This window comes from Trematomus bernacchii, unplaced genomic scaffold (genome assembly GCF_902827165.1).
Source record: "Trematomus bernacchii unplaced genomic scaffold, fTreBer1.1, whole genome shotgun sequence".
In the NCBI taxonomy this organism is placed as follows: domain Eukaryota; kingdom Metazoa; phylum Chordata; class Actinopteri; order Perciformes; family Nototheniidae; genus Trematomus; species Trematomus bernacchii.
Window position 1 is genome coordinate 10,790,948 of NW_022987547.1, and position 14,310 is coordinate 10,805,257.

The 14,310-nt window shown below is 39.0% G+C and overlaps 1 protein-coding gene across 1 annotated transcript; it reads left to right on the forward strand.

Annotated features, from left to right (window-relative positions):
* Nucleotides 1-7,290: 7,290 nt before the first annotated feature.
* On the forward strand, nucleotides 7,291-11,591 carry ptger4b (prostaglandin E receptor 4 (subtype EP4) b). The gene is made up of 2 exons (XM_034123224.1): nucleotides 7,291-8,415; nucleotides 10,036-11,591. Exons 1-2 carry the CDS (start codon nucleotides 7,636-7,638, stop codon nucleotides 10,594-10,596), a joined length of 1,341 nt encoding a protein of 446 aa, XP_033979115.1. The 5' UTR covers nucleotides 7,291-7,635; the 3' UTR covers nucleotides 10,597-11,591.
* Nucleotides 11,592-14,310: the final 2,719 nt, after the last annotated feature.

Consider the following 14,310-nt stretch of genomic DNA (forward strand, 5'->3'; position numbering starts at 1 on the left):
TGTCTCTACTGGGACATGTCTCCATGCTCTAATGTTCAGGTTATCAGTATGTAGTGTCTCTACTGGGACATGTCTCCATGCTCTAATGTTCAGGTTATCAGTATGTAGTGTCTCTACTGGGACATGTCTCCATGCTCTAATGTTCAAAAAGCTCTTTCTGTTTCTCATACTGCCTGTGCTGCAGCACCTCTTTTCACCCTCTGTCTGAAACCAGAGCCCAGTCTGCTCTGATTGGTTAGCTGGCTGGCTCTGTTATGATTGGTCAACCGCTTAAAGATCTCCCGTCCCTTAGCCTATCATGTACAATGTGTTGGAGCGCTAGCTAATAGCAGCGCGAGTGAAACATAGTGATGTCACTACTAGTTAGAGCTAACGGCCCATATGCTGTCACCGCTGCCTAGTAAGTTGGTTCGAATCCCGACCCCCTGTCTCCCCCTTTCAACTCTAAGGTCTCCAATAAAGACCCTTTGGCCCAAAAGTACCAATTGTTTGCATGCACAAGACCAATATAAGACACAACAGGAAAGGGACAACCAGGCCCCTTTAATGCATGTTACTCAGGGCTGAGGTAAACTTCAGCAGTCAGTACATTTCCTAATGGTGTTTTCTTTAGTTCCCTGGGGAAGACTAAACCACCAGGAAAATGAGTTTGTATCACATGATTGAACTCCTAAAAGTTGACCTGAGTTAAATTGGGGAGGGGGATCAAGGGTGGTTAGGAGGAGTAGTAGATTTGGTGCTTCCCTGGGGAACTGAAGAAATGTCTGTTTTCCCAGGCTGGGACTGTTTCCGAATTCCTCTCGTACAATCATTATTTCTTTATGAGCAAACAAGGCCATTTAAGTTCAGTAATTATAGGGGTTTCAAGCGTAAAATATTAGAACATTTAAATAAATGTTCTTTAGATCTCAACATTGTTAGACAGCTGTGAGTCTTAGATATGGTTCCATATGTTGCCTTAAGCCAATTAATAAAACTCATAAAAACAATCTTAACCCTTAAAAAATGTATTCATATTTTATACTGCTCTGTAACTTTTATCCTTGTATTTTTATACCTGTCTCTTTAACTATTTCACCTTTTTTCTTTTTTTATAAATTTGACTTTTTAATTACTTTAAGTGTATTTTAATGTAATTGAATAATGTGTAGCTGTTGCTTTTGGTTTTTATTTGCCGACTAAGGCAATAAGAGTCATTTTTGTTTAGACTTTTTGATGCAATAATGGAGTATGGAATAGTTTGAAATAACATAGGTTTAAGTGTTAAAACAACTTGACGATGCCACTGATGACACTTAAAAACTGGTTCAGTGGAGATGAATGAACTGAGCCTATTATTTATAAGAAAGACAAAGTATGGTAAGTTCATGAAGCCTTATCTCACTGTCAAACCCCAGACTTCATGGGAAACAAGTCCGAGTCGGTTATTAGTGCAAACATAGTCACTAAAATATTGTGACAATTATACGATCAGCACCATGGACAGCACTACATATCAAACAAACAAGTCTATGACCGAATGCAGCTCGCGGGACATTTTATTCGACTTTCTCACCAAACTTGATATAGGCAAATATACACTGAAATCTATACAACATTTTTAACCTTCGTAAAATTGGAAGACAATTAAGGACAACAATTAAAATCCAGTCACCAAAGTATATTTACAGGTTGCCATACCTCTTTTCACCCTCTGTCTGAAACCAGAGCCCAGTCTGCTCTGATTGGTTAGCTGGCCGGCTCTGTTATGATTGGTCAACCGCTTAGAGATGTCCCGCCCCTTAGCCGCACGTACAATGTGTTGGAGCGCTAGCTAATAGCAAACTTGATATAGGCAAATATACACTAAAAACTATACAACATTTGTAACCTTCATAAAATTGGAAGACAATTAAGGACAACAATTAAAATCCAGTCACCAAAGTATATAATAATAATAATAATAATAATAATATTGGGAGGGATGAAACCCTCTTTAATGGTCACACATGCAGAGCACACAGCACACACAGTGACATTTGTTCTCTGCTTTTAACCCATCGTAGTACCAGGACTCTAGTACTAGGATACAGGTTGCCATTTTCTAAGATAATGCAGTAAAGTTAACTAAAATGGGTTCAACTAGCAACACATGGCTTAAAAGGAAAACCATTTAACAAAATTTAAAAAATCCTGCTCCCTTGAAAGACTTAAATCATTGTTTTCACCACATGTATGCTAACGTTATTAGCTTGCGTATTTATCCTGTACTTGTACCTTAACAAAATATGCTTGATGGATTTGCATATTAACTGCTTATGGTTTCCGTCACTGCATTTCCGAATACAAAATAACAAAGTGTTCCTTTTAGCCTGTGTTGTGAAGGGCGTCCAAAACAACTGTAGCCCAGGGTCTAAAAGACTAAATATCTAAAATAACTCATCTATAATGGGCTCTCCAGGAAATGTTTTTGCATTATTCATAGGGGAAAGGGTCAACTCAATCTGATAAAACTACAGGTGCAGTGCGCCGCTCTGTAAACACATCTGCATAGTTTTGTGGTTGCACACTAAAGGGTTTTCCTTTTTCTGAAGGCCAATCCTCTATTAGCATAACTTTGCAAAGACTACTTCACCTACATCATTTCAGTAATTTGTGTAAGAGCCACATCTACCAATCCCTGAGCTTAGATCCTTCCCTTTTCTTGATTTGCATAATCAAAATGTTTTGCACCCTTGGGTGTTTACAGATTTTTGTTCAGCTGCCAGCTGTCATGTCTCAACAGTTAAGTGTTGTATTGTCATCATGTGTAAACTAGACTGGAATACCTGGTTGGCTCTTTTGTTTTAGGGGTAAGGTAGCTGCTACTAAACAAACACGACCATGAGGTTAAATATACACTGTATGACAAAAGACATTTCATCATAACCATGCAAAGGATTCACTCCAATTCTTTAATGGGAATAAGGAAAGCTCTTTATAACTTGGCCTTATTTTTATTTTGTTTGTTTGCATACTATTAATAACATGATTTTCCTGTTTTTGATCTGACCTAGGGAGTTGCAGTTGTCATTGTCAGTCAATATAAAGCGTGACAAATGTACAATTACTAATTAAATGGTAGGTTTAAATTGTTTTTAAAGCTATTCAACTGATAATATAAGGCAAATGTCTTCAAATGCGTTTTTTAATCAGTAACATCACTTAACTGCTGTTTTTGAGTTTCAAGACTCAAGATGCAATCAGAGCTACTTTTGTGTTTCAACATCTGTGCGCCATAAGCAATAACATTAGCATTGTGTAATGTTGAAAACACAACAGAAAAACTGTTTCACATCCGCCAATTCATTCTGAATGTCAGTGCTAGTTGAAAGATGTATACCAAAGTCAAGTAGGGAGACACAACACACATAGAAGGAGTTTGTCTCACTTTAAAGAGGTCTAAGGAAACCATACATATACTGTAGCTCAGACTTGTTGTCAGACTAGATGAAAACTATCATTTGAAATTGCTCAGTGTAACCTGATTTGAGCTTTAAGTGCACACCACATGTTTCTGCACACACAGACAATGACATGGGGAACTGAGAAGAATCTAAACCTCTCTCCATTGAAAGATAAAGAGTAAAGCTTCATATAAGCATAATATATGATTTCATTGTGGTACAGTGTGCTAAAATGTACATATTGTGATTTCAGAGGTATATGAAGGGTGTTCATTTCCTTCCTCTTTGTGCGAGAGAAAAAGACACCACAGGGTCAGAGGAAGTGGCATCTCCGTGAACGTTTCACTAAAACAAAATGTGTGTAGTCCGTGACACATTTTCAGCACTTTTTCCACCAGAATGGTATAACAACGCTAACATCCTGCTCAAAATCATTTTGTTTACAGGCCACAAATAATAGATTGGGTTTGTTAGTTAGTCTGCGTTTTTTTATTCAGGGACCACACTATCAACTTCCTGACTTCGTGTCCTAACAAACTGTTAGATATTTATCTGTTGCAGCTGTTTTTGTTGATCACAATACGATTGCCTTCAAGTCAAAATGCTGACAAATTAAAAACATTTCTTTGCTTGAGTGAAAGAACCCTGAAGGTGATGCATTCTTCATGTTTTAAAGTTGTGTGCGTATACTTCTTGTTAGATGTATTTCACATTTACATACAATTAATTTATGTTTTTGCACAGGAACTTTGCAGTCTCAAGTTGAGTCAGGGGAGTGTTTGCAAGGTTGGAAAGTGTGGTTAGAGGAGCAGTTACCACAAGTTAAATGTATTTAGATGACGCATGTGTCTGTTGACTTGTTGATGAACCTTTTATGCCATTGTTAGATAACAAGTACAAGTAGGTCATGCATTTTGTAAAAACAACAGTTTTTCTTGTTTTCTTGCATCAACATGTCAGTTTTAAACTGTGTTTTAATTCAAAACTGTGTGAAATATATTGAAATGTGTGTTGTTGCACTACATGTAAGATAAATAAAGGGAACATAATTTAACCAATTAAAAAACAGGCTTGGATATAGAGAAGATGAGGGGCTAGGAGTCCATTAAATGCTGAATTAAAGACCAACCGGTAGCAGTTTACAAAAAGACTACCCTTATAAAGGATTCATAAAGGGTTTATAATTAGGTTATTAATTAGGTTGTAAACACTTTATTAATCATTAAGAACCATTTATAAACCAGTTGTAACAGTTTTCATACATCAACACAGGTTCACTATTTGGCAAGATGACTAAGCCTTATATTGGCTACCTAGCTTACTTCATCTTCTTCATCAGCCAGCATCCTTGTTGTTCACTGAGTTGATTCCCCCCCCTTCCATCCTGATGTTTCTTGGCATCTCTTTATGACCATTTATTTATGAGTTACTAACATTTATAACTGCCAAAAGGGAGCCTTGTAAAGTGTTAAACAAATCACCATTTATTAATGAGTTACTACCATTTATAATTTGTTTAAGTTATATTAAGCCTTAAAGTTATGCATAAATTAGGGCGTGGTCACATTGAGTGACAGGTCTGTCCAGTGACTGCTGCTGTTAGCTTTCTGCTCTGCTAGCAGCTCCGTGATGCTACAGGGGCTCTGCCTGCTCAGCTCATCCTGGGAACATAACTTGAACTCTGCCGTGTTTGTTGTGCTGGTGCCTTGTGGACTATTCTTCATGCTTAGATTGGACTATTGTGACTTGCTCCGCGTTTAAAACAGACGGTGCATGAATGCGGTTTTGCGGTAAGTGAAATTCGAGTACTTTATTTATGTGTTGCTTATGTTTTTAGTCAGCTAACGTTAATGAATGTTAAGGCTTGGGTTAGCATATAGTAAGCGAGTGGTAGCTACATCTGTGCTAACGATGCTAATCGTGTGTATTTTACAAATATTAATGTCATATTTCAAGATGATTACTTAGATATTACAATATGGTTGGTTGAGCTGGAGTTCATTATTGAGCTTACACGTTAACGTCACAGTCATCTGAAGAATGAACCCAAACCGTGTTCTTTTTATTAATTGTATTACCAAATTGGTATCAAATAAATAGTAAGCATTGGTAACTAATACCAATGCTGATAAAGTAAACTATTTTATTTGAGTATTTGTGTCTGGGAGAAGGTATACCACTATGTTCGGCAGTTATAGACTGGGCTTTCTTGTACAAGAGAATTAAAAAAAATCATCAATATGGACCATTACTGTATAATTATCCTTAAATTATGTTAGACAATCAACAAGTATGGTATTTTGAAACATGATGTGCAACCATTTTTACTGTAATTTGTGTGAATTTTGTTGTTAACTAAGATGATGTTATGATAAATGTTTTGTTAGTATGCATGTGGACGCTTTGGGCATACCTGGAGAAGTAAGAAATGGGTCTTCGGAATGATAGGAGTTAAAGACAAAAGGTGGAGACTAGTGTTGAAACTAGTGGAGAAAGGATCAAGATGCCACCTTTCCCCTCTGATTAGACAGCATGTTAAGTCAGGAAGTAGCATTATTAGTGATGAGTGGAGGGCATACAGGAGAGTGCTGAGTAACATGGGGTACAACCACTACACCATAAACCACAGCAGGTGGTGTGTGAACCCCCAGACTGGCAGTCATACCCAAGATAATGAAAGAGCTTGGTCGACCGACAAAGGACATGTCCGTAGACTGAGAGGAAACCGTACAGAGAGTTTGTTGGAGGAACACCTCAAGGTTCTTGAATGGTCATCTTGGCTTGGCTCTGCTCACCCTGATGGACTGCTTGGATGCTTGTTCAAGGATATACACAAAGCCTTTCCAGTCTGAGTACCATCATGTCTTACCAAGTCTTTCATTTATGTCTGAGAAAAGCTTTTATGTTTAAATATGTGTATCAGTCATACTAAACAGTCATTACTTTGAGTCCTAATTTTCTTCATGTGTGAATAAAATGTTTTGCTTGGTTCTGTTGCATCTTACTTTGCATTTCATGTGAAAAATGTGTATTAGGTAAGCGTGAATGTTATAGCTCATTCATAAATGGACATGTGTATTAAACTTAAAAACAACGCACCCTTTCAGTAGTTATAAATGATAGTAACTCATTAATAAATGGTGATATGTGTCACACTTTACAATAAGGCTCCCTTTTGGCAGTTATAAATGATAGTAACTCATTAATAAATGGTCATAAGAGATGCCAAGAAACATCAAGATGGAAGGGGAGGGGGAATCAACTCAGTGAACAACAGATACAAAGGATGCTGGCTGATGAAGAAGATGAAGTAAGCTAGGTAGCCAAGGCTTAGCAGTACAGATACATGTGGGCTCACTATTTGGCAAGCAACCAGTCACAGTTGCCCTGTTTATCTCATGTCTTATAAAAGCTTATTAATGAATTATAAAGTGTTCACAACCTAATTAATAAATGAATTACAAACTATTCGTAAACCCTTTATAAGGGTAGTCTTATTGTAAAGTGGTACCGACCAAACATACTTGATAATAAGGGACTTCTGCAGGGACCATTTTAAGGGTGTTGTTTTGTATGAAATATCTCATTAGTGAAGTAAACACATGAAGTGTCAAAAAGTATGATATTTTACTTTTAATAAAGTTTCAAATGGAAATGTAAGTAGCCCTACATTGATTAAGGGTGCATATTTTCCACCACTGGACTAATGTTATAAATGCACTTATGACTTTCCTGGAGACAACTGACATGAGTAACAGAGTCAGGTTGGTAATAAGCTTACTTTAGTCATAATGAAGAAGTGGAACTAGGATTGTAACATCGTGCAGTACTGGCTCTGCAAGTGGCGGCATTATTTCTCAAACAGCTCAGTGGTTAGATGAGACTGAGAGGAGGAGCTGCCTTCAGGGCCGCAGAGGAAACTTCCCTGTCAGTTTTGAGAGTGACAACAACGTGAGGCGCGGCTCGCACTCCTGCAGCATTAATTGCAAACCCAAACCACAAGAGTAAACATCTTTCTCCTCTGTATGTCTCTGATTTCATCGCGAATTTGGCGGATTATGGAGTTCTAATGCTGTGCGTAAAAGGGAAGCAATGGATTTTCTTCTTGTTGGAAAACCTGGAGAATGCGCATTCATGGAAAGTGCCTTTTCTTCGAGGGTGAGAGGAGACCTTAACCTAGTGTGAAACAGTGAAAGAAACTCCAGCAGATATGAGCTCCACGGCAGCAGAGAGTGGATTCAAAGCGCCCACCATCCCGGCGATTATGTTCATTTTCGGGGTGGTGGGAAATGTCATCGCAATCGTGGTCCTTCGGATATCACGAAAGGAACAAAAGGAGACCACTTTTTACACCCTTGTGTGTGGCCTGGCAGTGACGGACCTCCTGGGCACCCTTCTGGCCAGCCCGGTCACCATCGCCACCTACGTGAAGGGCATGTGGCCGGGCGGAGAGCCTCTGTGCCAGTACTCCGGCTTCATCCTGCTCTTCTTCTTCTTGGTGCAGCTCAGCATTGTGTTTGCGATGTCCGTGGAGAGATACCTGGCGATAAACCACGCATATTTCTACAACGAATACGTGAACCAAAAACTCGCCGCGCTGACTCTTTTGGCCATTTACATTTCCAACATCGTGTTTTGCGCACTTCCCAGCCTGGGGTTCGGGCAGGTGACGCGCCAGAAACCGGGGACTTGGTGCTTCATTGACTGGCAGAACAACCAGACAACCGTGGCCACTTATAATTTAATGTACGCCGGTGTGAACTCAGTCATCGTGCTGGCCACCATCATATGCAACGTGATGGTGTGCGGGGCTCTCATCCTCATGCACAAGCGATTCATCCGCCGCACGTCTCTGGGCACGGGCCAGAGGCGCATCGCGGAGCTCCGGCGCAGGCGGAGTTTCGGACGGTTGGCCGGGGCAGAGATCCAGATGGTGATCCTGCTGATAGCCACCTCCGCTGTGGTGCTCATCTGCTCCATACCTTTAGTGGTGAGTAAAACTGTAGCAGACACAGTGTGCAACCTACATGTGCGCACTAGATTTACGCGTAAAAATTACACCTTTACTGAAAAATCAGTATAATACAACCACATTAAAATACAAGCAATGAAATAGAAATTAATACAAATATAAATGGATAACTTGATACCAAGAAGATTTTCAAGATTTTTTGTCAAGGTTTTTAAATAAATTGTGATTTGAAGGAACTATCTCAATATATGAGTAAGAGAACAATATTTCACTCTGTATGAAGTATCCTAAAATGGAAATAGTCAAAGAAGGTAGCACATCTAAACTGATTAAAACAGCACTTAGTAAACTTAGCCTCATATATTACATATCTACTTAATTATACATTTTAGTACAAGCAAATGTGTGGTTTAGAAAAGATTGGTGTCAACTGTCATGTTATTTGCAAACAGTCCCTGAGAGTTTGCTCTGTTGAGCTCTATCAGAGTTCCATGCTCGACCTGAGGGAGAGAGAGGATCAGGGAGCGTGAGATTCCTGCAGGTGCTTCTGCAGAATGACATCATGCAAACTTAGTTTCTGCATCTGTGAGGCCAAAGTCAGTGATCAAAGTAAAGGACAGGTTGAGAGTCTATCTTCAAACAACATTCAGGTGCCAACTAACCCGTTTTTGCTTGCTGTAAACATTGAGTGGACAAAATCTACAGCCTTCTTTGTTATCACAAATAATACATGTGTTTATAGAGCAGTTTTAAGAGATGAAGCTCAAAGTGCTTTACACTCATTTTAAACTTCAGCTGTTATTATGAGCAGCCTCAGTGAATATCTTCCAATGCTATTGTCTTCTCCCCTCAATAACTTCAGATACACAACTCATCTTCCATACGAGGCATGTTAAAAAGGGATTATTTGAAGGCTACGTACTGGAATTTTTTTTCCTTTGAAGATGAAATACCGAACATATTGTGACTGTATTTGTCAAAAGAAGATTCTTAGATTGACCCTGGGGAAGCCCAAAGGCCAAAGGCTGTCCTACGGTGAAAGATGATGAGAACAGTTTTTACTGGCCTCCTGCCATCTCCACGCTGTTGTGACTAAGAAGTGACATTCAGCCTCGTGTGTATTTAGATTCGACCCGCTCCATGCCAACCGTCTAGGAATATGTAAAATAAACATTGACTTCTTGTAAATGAAGTGAAGACAAGTTGAGGCTTGTAATAAACACAAGCTTGAAATGGATTCTGCTGTTGAATCAGCCGATGGACAGAAAGATAATCTGTTACTATTTTGATCATCTTAAAGTACATACAAATTGGCAAAAAATGATGCTTAAGATGATGATTTCAAGCCTTTAGAGCTTATATTAGAATAAAGTCAATATTTTGGAGGGTTTTAGTGTACTAGCAAAACAAGGGTTAAAAAGATCTCCTTCGACAACTCTGTCATTATAAGGGTTCGTTTAGGTTTTAGGGTATTTGGTTAGTGTTAGGTGTTTTGTAGCTTGTGAGTTTCTCTTCCACTTCCACTTACAATCTCCATTCTATATTGTGATTTTACTCATACGTTTATATTTAATATGAATTCAATTTAATTGACTTTTAGAAACTAGACTTTACATTTTTGTTTTCTCTCTGCTACAGTTGAGGATCTTTGTGAATCAGCTGTTCACAAACCAGACAGAAGAGACTTCTGGGTTGAACCAAGACTTGCTGGCCATCCGCATGGCTTCTGTCAACCCCATCTTGGACCCTTGGATCTACATCCTGCTGAGGAAGACTGTAGTCCTCAAGCTGATGGAGAAAATCAAGTGTCTGTTCTGCAAAATGGGCGGGCGGGGGGGAAGAAACGGCGGTCAGTTCCACTGCGCAGACGGCCGTCTTTCCTCCATCGTCTCACGAGATTCTCCCTCGATGGTGTCACGAGAGCTGCAGGAAATGGTGAGCACCTCGCAGACCTTCCTGTACCCAGCCGAGGGGAAGCCAGTACAAGCGGGGGCACAGGAAGGCTCCAGTCCCCCAGGTGCACAGACGTTAACGGGGCCCCAAGAGGTGGAGGGGCCTCCGAGGGAGATGGAGCCGAGTGATTTAGAGGAAAGAGCGCCAGGCAGGCCAATGAAAGAGCTGCCAATGTGCCCAAAGGACCCGGCTCTGCATGTGACCTTCACTGACGAGACCGCAAACACGCAGGAGAAATGCATATGACTGTCAGCATGACCTCTAAAAAAGCATTCCTCACTAGGAACATAACTCATAAGGAGCGCTGCAAAGAAAGGAAAAGCATCTGAAGACTGAACATCTTGCAGGCTGCTGTTTGACGGATGTAAAACTGAACTAAATACTCATTCTCAATGTGTAAATCTTCAGTCATATCTTTCTACGAAACACACTTAAAACGTTGCATAACACAACAGTTTTATCAAAGAAACCAGAACAATAAGACTTTGTAGACAAGCTCTTCTGTTGCACTTTTTGAATTGTAGAACCACTGCGAGGCTGTGTCGACAACCTGCACCATGACTGTAAAACATGTACAAAATGTGAAAAGTGATCCATGATGTTAATTTATTATATGTGTGTATTTGATGTCTTCTCTGTGAGAAGGTCAAGATGGGATTGAGCCATTTTAAATCGGTTTGAAGATGAATGTGTTCAGTTTTTTTTAAGGTACTTAGAAACATTTGCAAACAATTTGGTCTTACGGTTTCACCAATCAGCTCTGACTTCAAAGATAACTTTTAATGATCTCCTACATTTCATATCAAAAGGCAGCTACACTGAGGGCTTTTCCACAACGCAGACACTTTAGGATGTTAGCCGGACTCCTAAAGAAAACTAATGTGTACATTCAGTCTTTCCAGCCCATTACATTGCAGGGATTCATCCATTTCCATCTTGTTCTCACCTTAATGTAATGTGCAATTCCTCTCATCTAAGAGGGAATTAAGAAAGGGAACGAAAACTGATGACTTTGTTAAGTTTCCTCTCTGATGAGTTTAAAGGTCTTGCCTTTTTGGGTTTCCCTGTGGCATTAATTATATTGTTGCTATAAAGATTGATATAAATGCCATGTTCATATTTCAATTCTAAAGTTGTTGTTGTAGCAGCAGCTGGTGTTAAATTGACCTGCAAAATGTTGACTCATCTTGTAACAAACTCATAAATAAACCAAAATAAAAGTTGGTAAATATTCAAATATATTTGTGTCACTCTTTTTGGTGTTGTTTAGTACGACAGTGAATGGAGTTGATATGATATTAAGCTAACATATGCATCATAAATAGTTAGTGTGCTTTAAAGTAGAACAGGGAGATCTATATTATTATATAACAAATATATATCTTTTAAATTATATATACATTTGAGGATTCTATGTTTTTTATATATATAAATAACATCTTTTTGGACATGCAAACACAAAACAATGGGCATTTCACTCATTTCTGACATTTTATAGACCAAAAGAATAACTGAGAAATAATCTGAAAGGTAATCGAAAATGAGAATAATCCTGAGTTACTGCCCTTTCTGTACAGAAAATACATCTATTTCACCGTAGAAAAGGCTTCTGATAGCAACCTCATCACTGAATCATGGCCGGATAAAAAAATATTGATCTGTGCTCAATAAAAGGACTGATTATGGAAATGAAAGTCAATACTGATCTTTTGGAATGAATGGATGGCGGGCACATCTTTAAAGTGGCCCATTATGCTCATTTTCAGGTTTCACAATTGTATTTTGTTCCTTCACTGACATGAACCTACTGAAAAGCAAAGAAATGCTGCAAAGATTTACATAAAACAATAATAACTTAAAAGCGCTGCTTATTTATTTCTAAGCAAAAACAGAAGATCATTCCAAGTGAAATGTAAGCATGTTTTCAGATCAATGCTCTACAAAAACATGTTCCTTTGCCAGCCCGTCACAGTCAGTGCCATTCAGCATCTGACAAAATGCAGATCAGCTTTCTTCTCTTCAATCTCTTAACGGACTGATTGTTTCAACACATTTCTAACCACTATCCAGTTCAGATGGCACAGGCCGCTCACCTGCAGACGGATGGTTTCCTCACCCTTCCAGATCCAACATGGCCGACGTCCAGAGGCTTCCCAGAGCCGTTAAACCTCCCTCTGAGAACAATATCCCGTTAAACAGAGCGCTGACCTCAGACCCAGAAATCTGCTAAAGCTGGGGAGTCTCTCGGGAAATAGTGATTGACAAAACAGTTGTGAGGAGAGAAAAGGAACTCTTCTGGGAAATCAGCTCATTCTCCACCTCATCCGCTAACGGCAGTCATATGTGACATTTAAAGCCCTGACGCCTGTGAAAACAATCAACTTTCACTTAGAAGATGCCACTCAAAGAGCAGCGTGTGTTCATCATGCGGCCTTTAGCTCAGGAATGGAGTTAAGAGCAAAAAGAAAATTCCAGGAAATGACAGTTTTTAGAAATACCTACAGTATTGAGCTATTATATCTTGCGTAAGGGTCGTTTTAAGGGTGAGCTGAGGTTTTAAACTGAAGTTAGATTTCTATAAGATTATGTTTATGTTTTATGGGATGGTTAGCACTACCAGGAACTAGAAGATGCAGAAAATAGTCCAGAAAATAGACGTAATTTCCCAATTTAACAGCATCATAGAAAACTTAATAGATTTACCAAGCGTAACATCCTATTTCCTGGCTCACTTAACTCTTGAAGTGGCCGTGTGGATTTTCTTATTTTGTCTTCCCACTCTTAACTTTAAGATATATATCAGTGTTTTCTGAGTGCAACTGGATGCTGGTACCTTTTAAAGGCAAGAACATCTGTTGTATCAGGTTTATTTCATTAATCTTAAACAGCTTCAGATCTCATTTTAATTGTCAATTTCACTGTATTTTACAGTTTTTTTTACCCATTGACTTCTGTGTATGCTTAGCCTTTATCTGAATTATTTTAATACATATATACTTGATTTCTTTATTTTGTTTATGCATTATTTAAAAAAAAAAGTCTTCATGCCAAATACAATATTTTGAAGAAATTTGCAAGCACATCTCTGGTAACACAATATTTTCAAAGTGGTGCTTGTGCAAGATTATTGGTTGATACACTTTTACAGATCTGTCAAATCAACGAATAAATATATAAATAAACGTCTCCAGTTGAGGACAGCCCTAATGTTTTCTGAGCATCATACAAGCAGCTGTAAAGTAGATGGCTTGGTGAGCACAGATATTCAATATTTGGCAAATTCATTATTCACTTACTTAAAAGGTCAAACGTATCATATTTGTTTAGTATACACGATTGCACGTCTTTATGATGCGCTGCTCAAACTGACTCTCAGCAGCTGGACTCTCCCCTCACATGTTTATTTAACCTGAAATCACCCGGCACACCCTGATCACACACAGGTGATCTGCAGCATCCATCTTAATAAACACCCTCTGAAACCAACTGCTGCATCAGCGATAATGGATGCGTGCCACAGGCGAGGGTGTGACTATAGGTCATTATAAACATTTGTTCTCTTTGTCTCTGACGGATATCAATTTACAAAATCAAAGTGAACACTTTGTATCGTAATTACTGTACAGAAACTTTGTAAGCTGCTTTTCTGCATGTACAATACCAGGAGTCCAGTTTACTTTAAAGGTGGGGTATGTAATTCACTTTAGATACACTTGTTGTTATATTCCATGGAATGCTCTTAACATACCGATAGCAATGAATACATTAAATGCTTTGACAATAAATACATAAAAACATTTCATCTGTGGAAGCCGTAGTACTGTAAAAAGCACGACCAATCATCTGAGCCGGCCCGGCTAAAATAACTGGATGGCCTACCTGCCTGTCAGCCTTCCATCTGTGCACAAACTTATCTCGTGCCCTCATTGGTCATGTGCGCGTTTGTGTGTGTTGGAGGAG

Bases quoted from the DNA above. Each gene is read 5' to 3' on its own strand.
- ptger4b (XM_034123224.1), top strand. From the start codon at position 7,636: ATGAGCTCCACGGCAGCAGAGAGTGGATTCAAAGCGCCCACCATCCCG. The intron at 8,416-10,035 runs GTGAGTAAAACT...TCTCTGCTACAG, and splicing joins TCTGCTCCATACCTTTAGTG to TTGAGGATCTTTGTGAATCA.